Source organism: Apis florea, unplaced genomic scaffold (genome assembly GCF_048593485.1).
Source record: "Apis florea isolate Af1SG1 unplaced genomic scaffold, ASM4859348v1 contig_2350_pilon, whole genome shotgun sequence".
Taxonomy (NCBI): domain Eukaryota; kingdom Metazoa; phylum Arthropoda; class Insecta; order Hymenoptera; family Apidae; genus Apis; species Apis florea.
The window spans coordinates 5,176,355-5,188,894 of record NW_028256565.1 but is presented as its reverse complement, the minus strand read 5'-3'; the positions used below and the strand labels follow the sequence as shown (position 1 = coordinate 5,188,894).

General features: G+C 34.8%; 2 protein-coding genes across 11 annotated transcripts in view; one reads left to right on the top strand and one right to left on the bottom strand.

Moving 5' to 3' along the window:
* Positions 1-111: 111 nt before the first annotated feature.
* Positions 112-12,540, top strand: part of TTLL5 (Tubulin tyrosine ligase-like 5) — a 29,637-nt gene continuing 17,208 nt past the window's right edge. For 3 of the 10 annotated variants that reach the window (XM_012490391.3, XM_012490395.3, XM_003696725.4), the window contains exons 1-2: positions 134-255; positions 12,167-12,338. In XM_012490391.3, coding sequence (XP_012345845.1) covers positions 249-255; positions 12,167-12,338 — 179 coding nt within the window. In that variant the 5' untranslated portion in view covers positions 134-248. Of the gene's footprint in view, positions 256-1,680; positions 1,892-3,455; positions 4,035-6,966; positions 7,879-11,931; positions 12,339-12,540 lie in introns of those variants that run through there. The other 7 variants (XM_012490392.3, XM_086904525.1, XM_012490393.3 and 4 more) reach the window with 7 other exon arrangements.
* LOC105736325 (uncharacterized) lies at positions 7,933-11,714 on the bottom strand. The gene is made up of 3 exons (XM_012490405.3): positions 9,964-11,714; positions 9,685-9,850; positions 7,933-8,527 (listed from the first exon to the last, which is right to left on the bottom strand). The coding sequence occupies exons 1-3, from the start codon at positions 10,201-10,203 to the stop codon at positions 8,121-8,123; spliced, it is 813 nt and encodes a 270-aa protein (XP_012345859.1). The 5' UTR covers positions 10,204-11,714; the 3' UTR covers positions 7,933-8,120.

Below are 12,540 nucleotides of genomic sequence, written 5' to 3'. Positions count from 1 at the left end.
TTGGTGCATAAAAGTACAGGCATGTCAAAAAATGAGGTTAAGCTTTTGTCAATCAGATAGAAACTTTTGTTTGGCTATGTACTTACATTAGTTCGTGTTTCGGTTAATAGAGGCAGTCTTCGTCGTGCTGCCATACGGTATGGCTGCGCTTTGTCGAAGTTTTCTCTTTATTCCGATATTTGAACTAAATTATTGATAGTAATGTGTTATTCATTTAAAAGTTCATAAAAACATTGCTGTATTTTTGAATGCTAAGTGAGTACTATCATACAATTTTTTAAAATACATATATTTTATTATATTTGTTGAACACGCGGCTAGCACGTCGTCTGCCAGGGTGACAAGCATCCTTTTTCCTCTCAGCTGAGTTTATGGACCATTGGTTGATTCTATATTTTTTGTTTTTGTCTATTTTTATTTGTTTTGACATATTACTTTTTTCATTTTTTAGTATTACATATTGTCACATTGGTCGATAGTGTTAAATCGAACAAATTACGTGTTAAATCGAACAATTTGAATGTAGAAATAAGCATTCTTACTTTTCAATGAATTTTTTGATTTTTGGCCATCTTGAAGATTTTCGGATTATAGAATAATTTTTTCACTTTACGATAATCGATGAAACTTGTCTAAATTTCATTCACTTCTTTACTTTTTCTGTCGGAAAATATCGTTTATTTTTACACAATCTATTTTTGTTCTGGCACATGGTTTCTTCTAATAGTTTTCTTAAATGTTATCGAGATAAAACATTTCTAATGCAAATTTAAAACTATAGTAATAATATTAATCAAATTAGAATACTTATTGATTTGTAAAACAAACAATTTTAAATAATTAAATTTTTAAAACAAGATATATAATTCTTTAAATAATGTTTTAATAAAATAGAAATTAATGAATAGAAATGATAAATCAAATTTATTTACTAAATCTAAGTATTAAAAAAAAGTGTTTATTTCTTCGAAGTATTTAATTTAATCGGTTTGAAGAAAAATTTTTCATATGCATTAAATTAAATAAATAAATTATTCTATAATTATAATTTTTTAAAATTTATGTATAAGTAATTTATATTCTTTACTTATTATTATTACTTATTATTATTAATAAAATTATTATTAATAAAAAGTATGATATAGGATTTTATAAAGTGTTTATGAATAGTGTAAATACATAGAAGTGTATAAGATTTGTATTTTTACTAGCGTGCAATAGTTCAAAAGAGAAAATTGTGTCGAGAGCGTAATCGGGACGGAAAGATAAAATTCGGAAACATAAAACTTAGTTTTAACGAATTATGTATTATTATGTTTTGATATCTTGATTTTTCTTTCTTTGTTTTTCAAAAAATTTAATCGAACCTATTTAAGATTCGCCACGAGGAAACTCTTTATAGAAGCATGATTACATTGAAACCGATGAAAACAACAATCGATGGGAATCAAATGTTAGATGCTTGATATTGAATTGTTAGCGAAGATTCACTGTTAAGACACAAACTAATTTACCGTACGGTTAAGCGACTCTAATTGAAACGAACGTCGCAAAACAATTGTTTGCGCAACAAGATTTCGATTGTTACCATATATCTCGATAAAAATTATTTTGCGCGGATCATATTTTTTTCTTTTTTTATATATAAATATAAATTTTTAAGTCATTAATTTTTCATAGATTCAATAATTTTTTCAGACTCGACAAAATTTGCCGATTTTTAAATAAATTATCCATGGAGACAGGAATCCCCGTAAAATTTCCGATTCTTTGACGTACGTTACTGCAATTTTTATCTCAAGACTTTGCAGTGACAAAAGTAAATGACCCGAGGCAATTGGAGACCTCGTTTACTTCTACCTTAAATTTGTAAGGAAGCTTTCTTTCACAGGTAAAATTCCTTAGATTGATCTTTTCATATTCCCATAAATTTCGAAACTGTACACATACTATTCTACACTATACATATACAATCACATTTAGAATGTTAACGCGCGAATATAATTTTCTCAAAAGTAGATACTTATTGGAACAAAACAATGCAATTTAAGTGGATTTCAATACAACATCGTACTGTGCAATTTTTCGTTTATACATAGAGAAAGTAAATATTATACAGAAAAATAAGAAATATAATTTCTCTTAATCACGGTATGCAAGAAAACATAATACTTATTTAATAAATAAGTGGCGTAACACGTTTCATTTAACTGTTATAAACCGAATTTCAATAACGTTGTTAAGAATAGAATACTCTGAAAAAATTAAATGGAATTTAATATTTGGAACGATTAAATAAGATATTGGGGTTAAGTAAGAAATTGTAATACTTGGAGAAGTTACACTTTTGTTTTTTCTTTTGACGCGGTTCGTTGATTTACTCTTTCTTTGATTTCCACGCGAACCCGTTTCAGTCTTGTAACTAGATATGACTCAGAAGGATAATGAAAAGAAAGTTATTTCCGAGATCATTATCGTTTAAACATCAAAATGTATATATAATAATTTTATTACTAAAATCGATATTATTAATTTGATACGATCAATCGTTTTACATAATCGATGATATTTCATGATTTCGTTTTAGATATAAATATGTACCTATGTATATACGTGAAATAATTTTTATCATAATTATCATCATTATTTTGATTATAGAAAAAAAAAAAAAGAAAACTATACATGTTATAATATAGAAAATTATAATATATATACATACGTGTATATTGTATACATGATTATATGCATATCATGACCGCTCAATGATCAGATATATATGATGAAACAATCTCAAATGTTCATCTTATCATGAAAAATGATGATACATACGTGACTTCGTTACGTGTTTATTATCTTAGTATAGTTCCACGAGTTGACAAATTTTAAAAAACAAGTGTCACCCTTCATTATAAAAAGTGTAAAACATGAAAAAACATCATAACAATTTTCTTTAGTATATACAAACAGCTTTCTAATTATCTATATTCCGAAATTCTGAATATACATAGTATATTCTTATATATCCTTGAACATCATTTCAATTGCTACTACTATAGAAGAGAACAAAGCAATTTAGGAACAATTCGAGTTTATTCGAACAGTTATGCTCTTCTCTTTTCAACATAAAAGCTTTCGAAGTTCGAAATAACTTAACCTTTAATTTCAAGTGAAAATCTTTCGAAATCGGCATTTCGAACTCCAACTTGTAGTTATCGTTTATCTTCAAATGCGCTACTTGAACAGAAAAAATATAGTCGCAAAATATCCATACACTGCTTTATTCTTACAAATGTTCGGCCAAAGATTAAACATAAGATCTGTACGCTTGCAACTCTTATTTTTTCTTATTAGAATTCACCACGTTATATAATTAAAAGTTAAAATTTAATTTATAATTTTTTAAATTTATAAATCGCATCGTGCATTAATAAAAAAAAAAAAGAAAAAATTGACAGCCGATAATGATCGATGAATTGAAACGGTATTAAGCGGTACAGTTAATTGTCCTAAACGGTGAGAAGCATAGTTTCATCATGTCTTCGATGATATAACGAAACGGGTACCGTTTGTTACTTCCGGGCCAGTCGATGGCCAAATGGAGAGGACACGGTATAGGCCGTTTACACGATTCCTAGTCCGCAGAGCACTTTGTTACCTGAACTATCGGAAATACCTGTTGGCGGTCCCGTGAATGAGTGGGTGGATCATGTCTATATCGCACGACCTATCGTGATCACTGGCCGCGATCAGGATGCACAACATTTGCATAGATAATCCGTAAGCTCGAAAACGGCCGCCTATTCCTTCTCGCGATCGCGATTCGTCTGATTTCGCGTGTGATCGATAGTGTGTTGTTCGACGTCGTCGTGAAAGGAACTGATCAACGTATATAAGCGTTTTCTTTTCTCGATTTTCTTGCTTCGTGGATCGGATGATCGGTTTATCGAAGTGGTTTACATAGATGAATAGAAAGCAATATTTTTTTTTTCTTTTTCTAAATAACGATCGTATTCAGTGAAGTGAATAAGATTTCTGTAAGTATTAAATTGTATCTTTTCTCTGTTATTTTTTTTTTTCTTCTTCTTCTTATACTTCGTAAACTTGATCGAATAATATTGCTCAAAGAAAGCAAAAAATGTTAATTGCTACTGATAACTTCGATAAAAAATTTTTTCGATGTCAAAAGCTTCGATTGCCTCTATTTACAAGGGAATAGGAAATCGATGATTCGTTCAATAGATGTTCGAAATTATCACGGCAGGCTAGATTGAAACTCTTTAGAACGAGCCGAGCCTACCAATTGAGAATCGTTGGAATTTTTGTAAAAGCATATCGTGCCGGAAATGATTCCACCAATTCGATCTTTGCAAATCGTGGAACGATCGTTCCGCCCGGCTAGTCGCCTTTAAAGAATCCGACTCGATCTGATTGATTAGCTCATTTAAAGCGGCGATTTAATGTTGTAGAACGCGACAATTCAATGATTTGATTAATATTTCTTCCCGCAAGCACCTGTAGCCCGATCAAACGTTGTCCATCCGCGGTTAATCCATCCTACCATTTTAGATGTAATTACATCTACTCAATGAAGATTCCATTTCAAAGAATTATTACTTACTGGCGCAACACTTGATCGCCTTTACTATAATTTCCTATAATCATTTTATATAATTCAAAGAAAAATTTTTATCCTGTGTTATTAATTATTATTATTTTAGTCCAATAACTGTTTCCATTGCGTTTCGAATACTAAAAAAGAATCGATCATAAAAATAAATCAATCTTCCCAACTCGTTCAATTTCAATCAAAACTCAACTTGTGCGTGTTCATAAAATTGACAATACGTGTCACTGTTGTGTCGTATGCAAACTTCCCAAATTGTATGAAGAAATATCGACAAAAACGTATCGATAAGTAATGATAATATTATTGATAGCGTGCAAACCCCTTCAGAATTGTGGCAAAGTGATGTGGCAAAAATTTGGAAAGATAAGAATTGGAAAAGTATCGGTCATTATCGAATCTATGTTTACTCAATTGAAACATACTATAGATTCGCGATTCCCAGATATCAATCGTTTTTAATCTCTTTAATCTCTATACTTTTGTTCGACGATCTTTCAACAATTGGCGCGTCGCAACAGGGATCGGAGTTACGGGGTAGATCCAAAAATACGTAGTAGCACGGGAAGGCGATGCGAATCTTTTATTTAAGAAACTACATTTTCCACGCTCATTCTTGTATTCAAGGACCGGAGTCTACACTCTGTGTTATCGCGTCATTACCGAGAGAAGCACGTCTCGCACCTCCTCGCAACTTAATTGCGCGCTCGTTGCTCGTTGCTAATTGCGCAATTCGTCCAACATTTAAACACGCGTTACCCATTTTCTTTTGGGAGCGTAAATTTTTAGGTCGTGACTTCATCGATCCGAAAGTTGAAAGTGCATCACGCTTGACCTACACTTCCTCTCTTATTTACTTTATCCAGAAAGGTAGATCTTTGGCCGAGCCGAATTTATTGGACCATGAGAATCTTCGAATGAAAAAAAAAAAAAAAAAGAAAGAAAGAAACTGTCGGATTAACGATATTAGATGTAACGTATTATACAGGCATACACTTGTTTCGTTTAAAACACGCTAGGTATTATAAGTTATCGGCATAGTAAAGCATAGTAAATTAGTAGGGATTTCAAGGATGCAACAATACGTGTAAGGCCATGAGGGCAAATGCTATAGGTTTAAAGGTCGGGCGAAATCTAGGTATAACTTCTTTTGCGTGTATTTTAAAACAAAAAAAAAGTTTAGATAAATATACGTTCTACGATCTATCTTTAAAAAAATAATGGCATGGTAAATAAATTCAATAAATATCTATAGATACGTATAGGCTGTGAAGCGTTTTATAAACGAAATCTCGGTATAAGTTCTCTATATTTTAAAGCAAGTGGAAAAGTACGAAATTTGTGTTTAAGTACGATTTGATTTTATGAATGTACATCTGCGTGTATTTTATATCTCGTATTCGAAAAATCCATGAGGATGCTAAAAGAGAAGGTTAATCGTGTTATAATCATTCGTGGCAACCATTGAAAAATTCGCGTTACGTATTTATCATTTTAAACTTTCATCGTTTATTTTATCACTTCATAAATATGAAAATGGCAGGTTTCAATGACTGATCAATACGTGGAAATAAAGTTTTAATATTCGCTCGAGCGAATATTCTATGTGCAGTGAAGAAGTCTTTGTGCAAACGAACAATTTCGCGTGTCATACGGTTTATGTAAAGTTTCTCATAATAAATCGCCGCTCGTTAACGATTTTGATGTGTGTACGGTTGCGTGAACAGGCGAGGAAAAGGCAAAAAGAAAGTCGTACGCGTTTCAACGGACGAAACCACTTCCTAATACGCGCCTCCTGCGTGAACAATACGTGTTGCCATTCGAGTGTTGCCGCGTGCACGCCGGAAATCAAAAACCAGTCCAATCGATATGTCTCTCTTCTCTTTGCTTCAAATCATGAGGGAAGTTACCAATGCGGATTAAGAGTAACCGCAGTTGGCTAACCAATCGTTATATATATATATATACACACACACATATATATCGCTCTCTATGATGATCCAACGTGTTTTTTTTTTTTTTTTTTTTTTTTCGATGACGAAACATGCGCTTGTGCAAGATAACAAGATAAGGTATACATAATGAGATAATAAAAGTATGGTAACAAGGTAATAAAATTTGCATGAAAATCAAATATGCATATTCCATTTCGTGATATAAAAATTTTTGTTTGAAACGAAAATGTCAAAGGAACTTCGACATGCCTTTTCTTGCCTAAGTTTAAGTGATAATTATCCGTTTTAATATCGAAAAGAAAAGAAAAGAAAAGAAAAGAAAAGAAAAAAAGAAAGATCCGTGGGATATTCAATTGCTCGTTCCCAGCTCGATTATCGTGCGATGATATATTCTGGTGTAGAGCGATCAGCGTCGTTAACAAAAGAAAGTTCACTGTTAAGAAATTGCCATCTTCAGAAACCACTATGCTTCACGGCTTGCCTCGCGAAAACGTAGACGGAAGTTCCGCAAATTACCTGTAAAATATTATTGTGGATCGCGCGAACGCTCGCCCGATAAACCGTGACCATTAACGGGCTATGTTTTAGTAGGCTGTATGCAAATGATTATAGAACAGGAAGTAACGGGTCGACGAACCAAGATCCCTAACATTTTAGCGGAACTTGTTATACCGTTTGCGTAATGGAAATCGATCGACACGTTCCCCGCGCGGTGTGTTCATCGCGTGTTGTCTCGCGAGAATTTGAGAGAAAGTTTGATTTTAATTACCCGTCGAAAATGGAGACTAACGACTTCCATTAATCGGCGAATTTCTCGTATCGTTAACGATTCGCTTAATTGAATATATCCAGCCAGTTAATACGTGCTTGAACAAGCGTGAACAATATTTTTCTTCTTCTTTTTTCAAGAGGTAAATTTATGCCTTGGGTGCGAATCGATCGGATGAGATTTATTCGCGACGAGCATTTTCCAAACGAAGCGTAACGAAGAAAACACTTCTCTCTCTCTCACACACACATACACACGCAATGTTCTTTCTTCTCTCTAATTTTCACCGGTGCACTTACGTTATAATTAAGTCGAATTAAGTTGATCGTACGATCACCGACGAAACGTCTGGCCCGTCATTCAGAACTCATTAACCTCGTATTAACGCTCCAAGCTTTCCATTTGATCTATCGTTTAAAGCTCACGGAAGCTTACCACCCCTCGTGTTGGCTGGCATTTGCACACGGATCGACCCACATAGATCGCCTCGAGATTACACTCTGGGCCTAGATTGTTGTACAGCGATTAAGGTAAATCAAAAAAAAAAAAAAAAAGAAAATCTACTCTTCAAGTAAGTAACCAAATACACTTATATATACATGTATTTGTACAATAGAACGGCATGATTACATATACATTCTCGAAGGAATATCGTAAAACGTGAATATTCATGTTCGGGGGGAGGAGGGCTTGTATTATTCTTCTCGAACGACATTTCGACGAAGCGTCGTAGAGAGAAGAAAAGGGACCTCAGCCTCTCAACACCTCTCGATTAAGTGTTCCTTCTATCGGTGATGGAAAGTTTGTGAATCGATCGATTCGCATCGATCAGCAGGATGTCGTTGTGGAGATAGCTGATCAGGGCCGTGCAGACCCGATCCGCCCGTTTCGTGACGAAGTAGTACAAGGGCGCCCAACTCTTCACGCCGATGTACATCGAGCAGATCGTCTCCCGATCAGTCTCGCTGATCTGCCTTGCGTACTTGATGAACGTGCAGAACTGCGACTTGGTCGCTGGGGCGTACACGGATCTGAGACGCGGCCCTATGTCGCCCAACAGCCGATAGAACTTCCGGCCGCGGAATCTGCTCCCCAGTATATTGATCGTGTGCAAATTACGGCACCTCTCCAGTATGCGGATCAGGTAGCCCGAGCGTAGATACAATTTCGACGTGGAACCTGTGGCAGAAAGTTTCCTCTGCTCCATCATTATGATACTGACGTGTCATTCCGTTTAAATACGTATTTTTCTTCTCGTTTTTCTTCCCTGTTTTAATTCTCTCTTAAGTAAAGCGTTTCGTTTGTACGTCAGAACGTATGTAGATGTATGCAAAAATTGTACACGTTGTGTTTCGCGCCCCACTTCGTCGGCCATTAAAATAGTATGCAAACATACCGGTGAACGGTATCCTCGGCGTTAAATGTTGTTGCTTAGAAATTTATCGTCGCGGAATCGATTAAAGCGGATCGATGGAATGTTAAAAGAGAGACTGATTGTGAAAAACATGGATTGCATTCCGCGTGAGAGGAATTCGTACATATCTTAGTTAGGATCGATTTATTCGAATCGTCGGGGAAGCTTGACGCGCTTCGACGCGAGAAGAAGAGAAATATAAGGCGTGCGATTTATTTAAACGATATGTATAAATATATCGTCCGAGCCCATCTTTTTTCTCCCGCACTGCAGACGAATGCAATGAAACGTGTTTGGAATACTAATTACGTCAAAGCCGCGGTAAACACGGTTGCCAGGTCAAACAGCGCATTCTATCTCGTGTGAATCATACGCGAACACCCTGCGAATCGATCGAAATTTTCTACCCCCTTGTGACTGCGTGATAGTCATCGTCCGACCAAGAAGAAGATAAAGGGGCAACGAAATGGATGACAAAGGGAGGGGGTGCTTACTTTGCAGTGCGGGACGCGGCAAAAGAAGGCTGGAATGCACCATTAGGAAATAGTAACTACAGAGACGCGTTCTCTTTTTTTGTTTTTTTTTTTTTGCTTGACACGTAGCCAAAACTATTTTCTCCATTTTTCCACCGTATTTTTTCCAATTTTGATAATGACGAACTCGGGATATTTGAAGGATATAGGAAAGACAGATAGGAAGAAGAAAACGAGTGCAAGATGAAAAAAAAAAAAAGAAAGAAAGAAAGAAACGGATAAAAAGATTTCAGCCGGGCAGAGTTTTTTGAACCCAAGCCAAAGGTCCTCCGCACTCTTAGCTTTGTCGATACCGGTCCGCATGAGGTCGAGAGACGAGGAAAAACTTAATTAAAAGAAAGAGAGAAAAAAAAAAAGAGCTGACGATGAGATAGAGGGGAATATAAAACCTGTGCAATTAGAAACGTGGAGTTCCTCTAATTTTTTGTTCGTCAGCGAGATCTGCCGCAAGATCTCGTCGCAATCCGCTCTGACACTTATACTGAACTTCTTCAGCAGCGGCATCCTCTTCAGCTCCTTAATCACCTCGGCTGTATCTTGTTCGTTGTTCGTCACCTGAAAATAAGGATACGGATAATTAATAAATAAGAATGGTTTTAAAAATTTTTAAGATTCATCCTTTTCTCTTCCCTTTAAAGCTGTGCAATTAAATCGATTGACGTATATACCTCGTAAGTTCGCCATAAAAATGGATCGTATGCGAGCCGGTTGAAAAACAGGGACACGTGACTGATGGCGTAAAGGTCCTTGTAGGAGAGATAGGAGAAAATTTCGAAGATGATCTCCACCGGTAAGGACACGATTCTTGGGATCGGAAACGATATCGGAACCACGGTCTGTGAGTCGCACTTGTTACCAATCCTGGTACGCTTCCTAATGGGCTCTCGAGTAATTGCAAGCTCGTCCATTCTCGTTGCGTTTCCATTTCTGGCATTGGTACGCGCGCGTGCTCTCACATTGTCTCTCGATAGGCTGTCGTGAATAATTTCTCCGGGCACGATGATCAATAGTTATCGTTTATTGCTAATTTTATTTCTTTTGCGAAGGTTACCGCATTAAGACGCCGTATGAAAAAGACTAGGAATTTTGACATCTGTCAGATACGTCCTGTCGCTTTTGTTTTGTTCCCAACAAATTATATTTGTGGTTATCGAACGCGGCTCGTTGCAAATTTCGTATTTTCTTTTTTATCCTTCTCCCACTTGCTGCGCAATGGATAGACGAATTTGGGGATGAATCTACATTATTTTCTAATCATTTTTATCATTTTATCCTTTTTCTGTAGATGAACGAATGAACGTACTTGGAAAAGGAATAAAATTCCGTCTTCGTTGTTATGCCCACCACGCCGATCACGAAAATCATGATAGTGACTCATGCAGCGACCATGCCTCTGTCACCTGCTTTTCATTCCAGTTAATGGCAAGGGATACCGTAATAAAGCGATAAATTTCAATTTTTTTTTTTTGGTAAGAAGTCACGAGTATATACGTGCGTGCTTTTAATGACCACATGTCGTGCATATGTAATACACGAAACATATGTCTGAGGATTTTGTCTTTGATGATAACGTTCTATTTAAAGATCGGTTTCAATTACTTTTTTTCTTGCGTTGAATTGTTAAGGACTTTTAAAAAACTAATGTATATATATATATATATATATATTAATAGAAAAAGTTTGTTATATATTATAAGATATACAATAACGAAATGTAATTCAAAATTTGATAAAAAAAAATCAAGGTCAATTAAATTTTTCTTCTCATTGGATGTTACATTTTTTATTCGATGTAACCATTATAACCGGTTTTGAAACGAGTTCAACGTCTCGCAAACTCGAGATCACTCGAGATCCGAATAGCATAATAAAATGATTTCGAACATTTATCTTGTATCTTGTTATACTTTAATAAAAATACAAGAAGAAGAGGCGGGAGTTATTCAAAGAAACATCTCTAGGCAGTCATCGGCTCTTTAAATAATAAACGAATTCATTTATAAAACGATGAACGCATTCGAAGAAAGATCGATCGAATTGATCGGGGTGGCATTCGAACATTTCACAGATATAACGTCAACGCTATTCAAAGCGTAGGACGACACGTTATTTTTGAGATATAATTACGACATATAACGTCGACATCGCATAACTTGACAAATAGTTGTAATGTCGAATAGACCCGAATCGTTTCTTCGTCTTTAATTTTTTTTCATTCAGCGTACCTTGATCTGATTACCTACATAAAGTAAGCAAATCTGGCAAGAGTCAAGGTACAAGCTATATTGCGGTTTATATTTGTTGCCCATTGACATTCCAGGTGGTAGAAGTGCAAAGTGCATGGTAACGCAGGAATCTTAAAAATCGATTGTCTATCTATAAGCACTAAACTTTCAAATGAATATAATAAGTGTAATTCTTTATTTAAAAAATAATCTTCTCTATCATCGTGTTAGAATTAACGCAAATTTTATACGACAGATTTATACACTTGATAATATTAAAATAAGATGAATAAACTATCCATATAGTATATATACTAACTGTCCTTCGACTCACTCGTTCATCCATTCTGTCGGTTTGTTGAATGTCAGTTAACGTGACCGTAAAAGTTTGTCTCGTTGGCTTTCACGCTCGTTTCCACACAATCTATTGACGTTTCTGTCAATACGCGCGATAACACATTCGTGAATCCCACGAAACGAAACAATGAGAAACTACGTGAATACTCTCTCCTTAACATGTTATCTTTTTACGCGCCACTAACGAGACTGACATTATCTATCTTGATATGGATGAAAATGCTTTTTATTAAATTTTATTTCGAGTTTACGATTGAAAATAAAATAAGTTCTTGCTTGAAAATTACAGATATTATGTTGTCTCAAATGAAAAGCAATTCTACTAGAAAGCTGGAAGGAAAACGACCGAAAGAACTAATGTCGTCTTCCAGTCTTTCCGGTATGTCACAATTATCGAACAGCAGTGAAGAGACTTTGGAACCTCTTGTGCATAAGCCGCACAAATTGGAAACGACAGAAAGGTAAGTCAGCCTAAAAATTTAAATGTTTTGTTAAAAAAATATAATATTCTTTTCTTGTCAAAATTTGATATATATTTTAATTAAACTTTTAATTGGAAATTATTTCATATTTTTTATAAAATATATAATGATAAAAAAAATAAAATTCATTAACATAATTCATGAAAAATTAGATTTAACTTTAATGATTTTAAACATACTA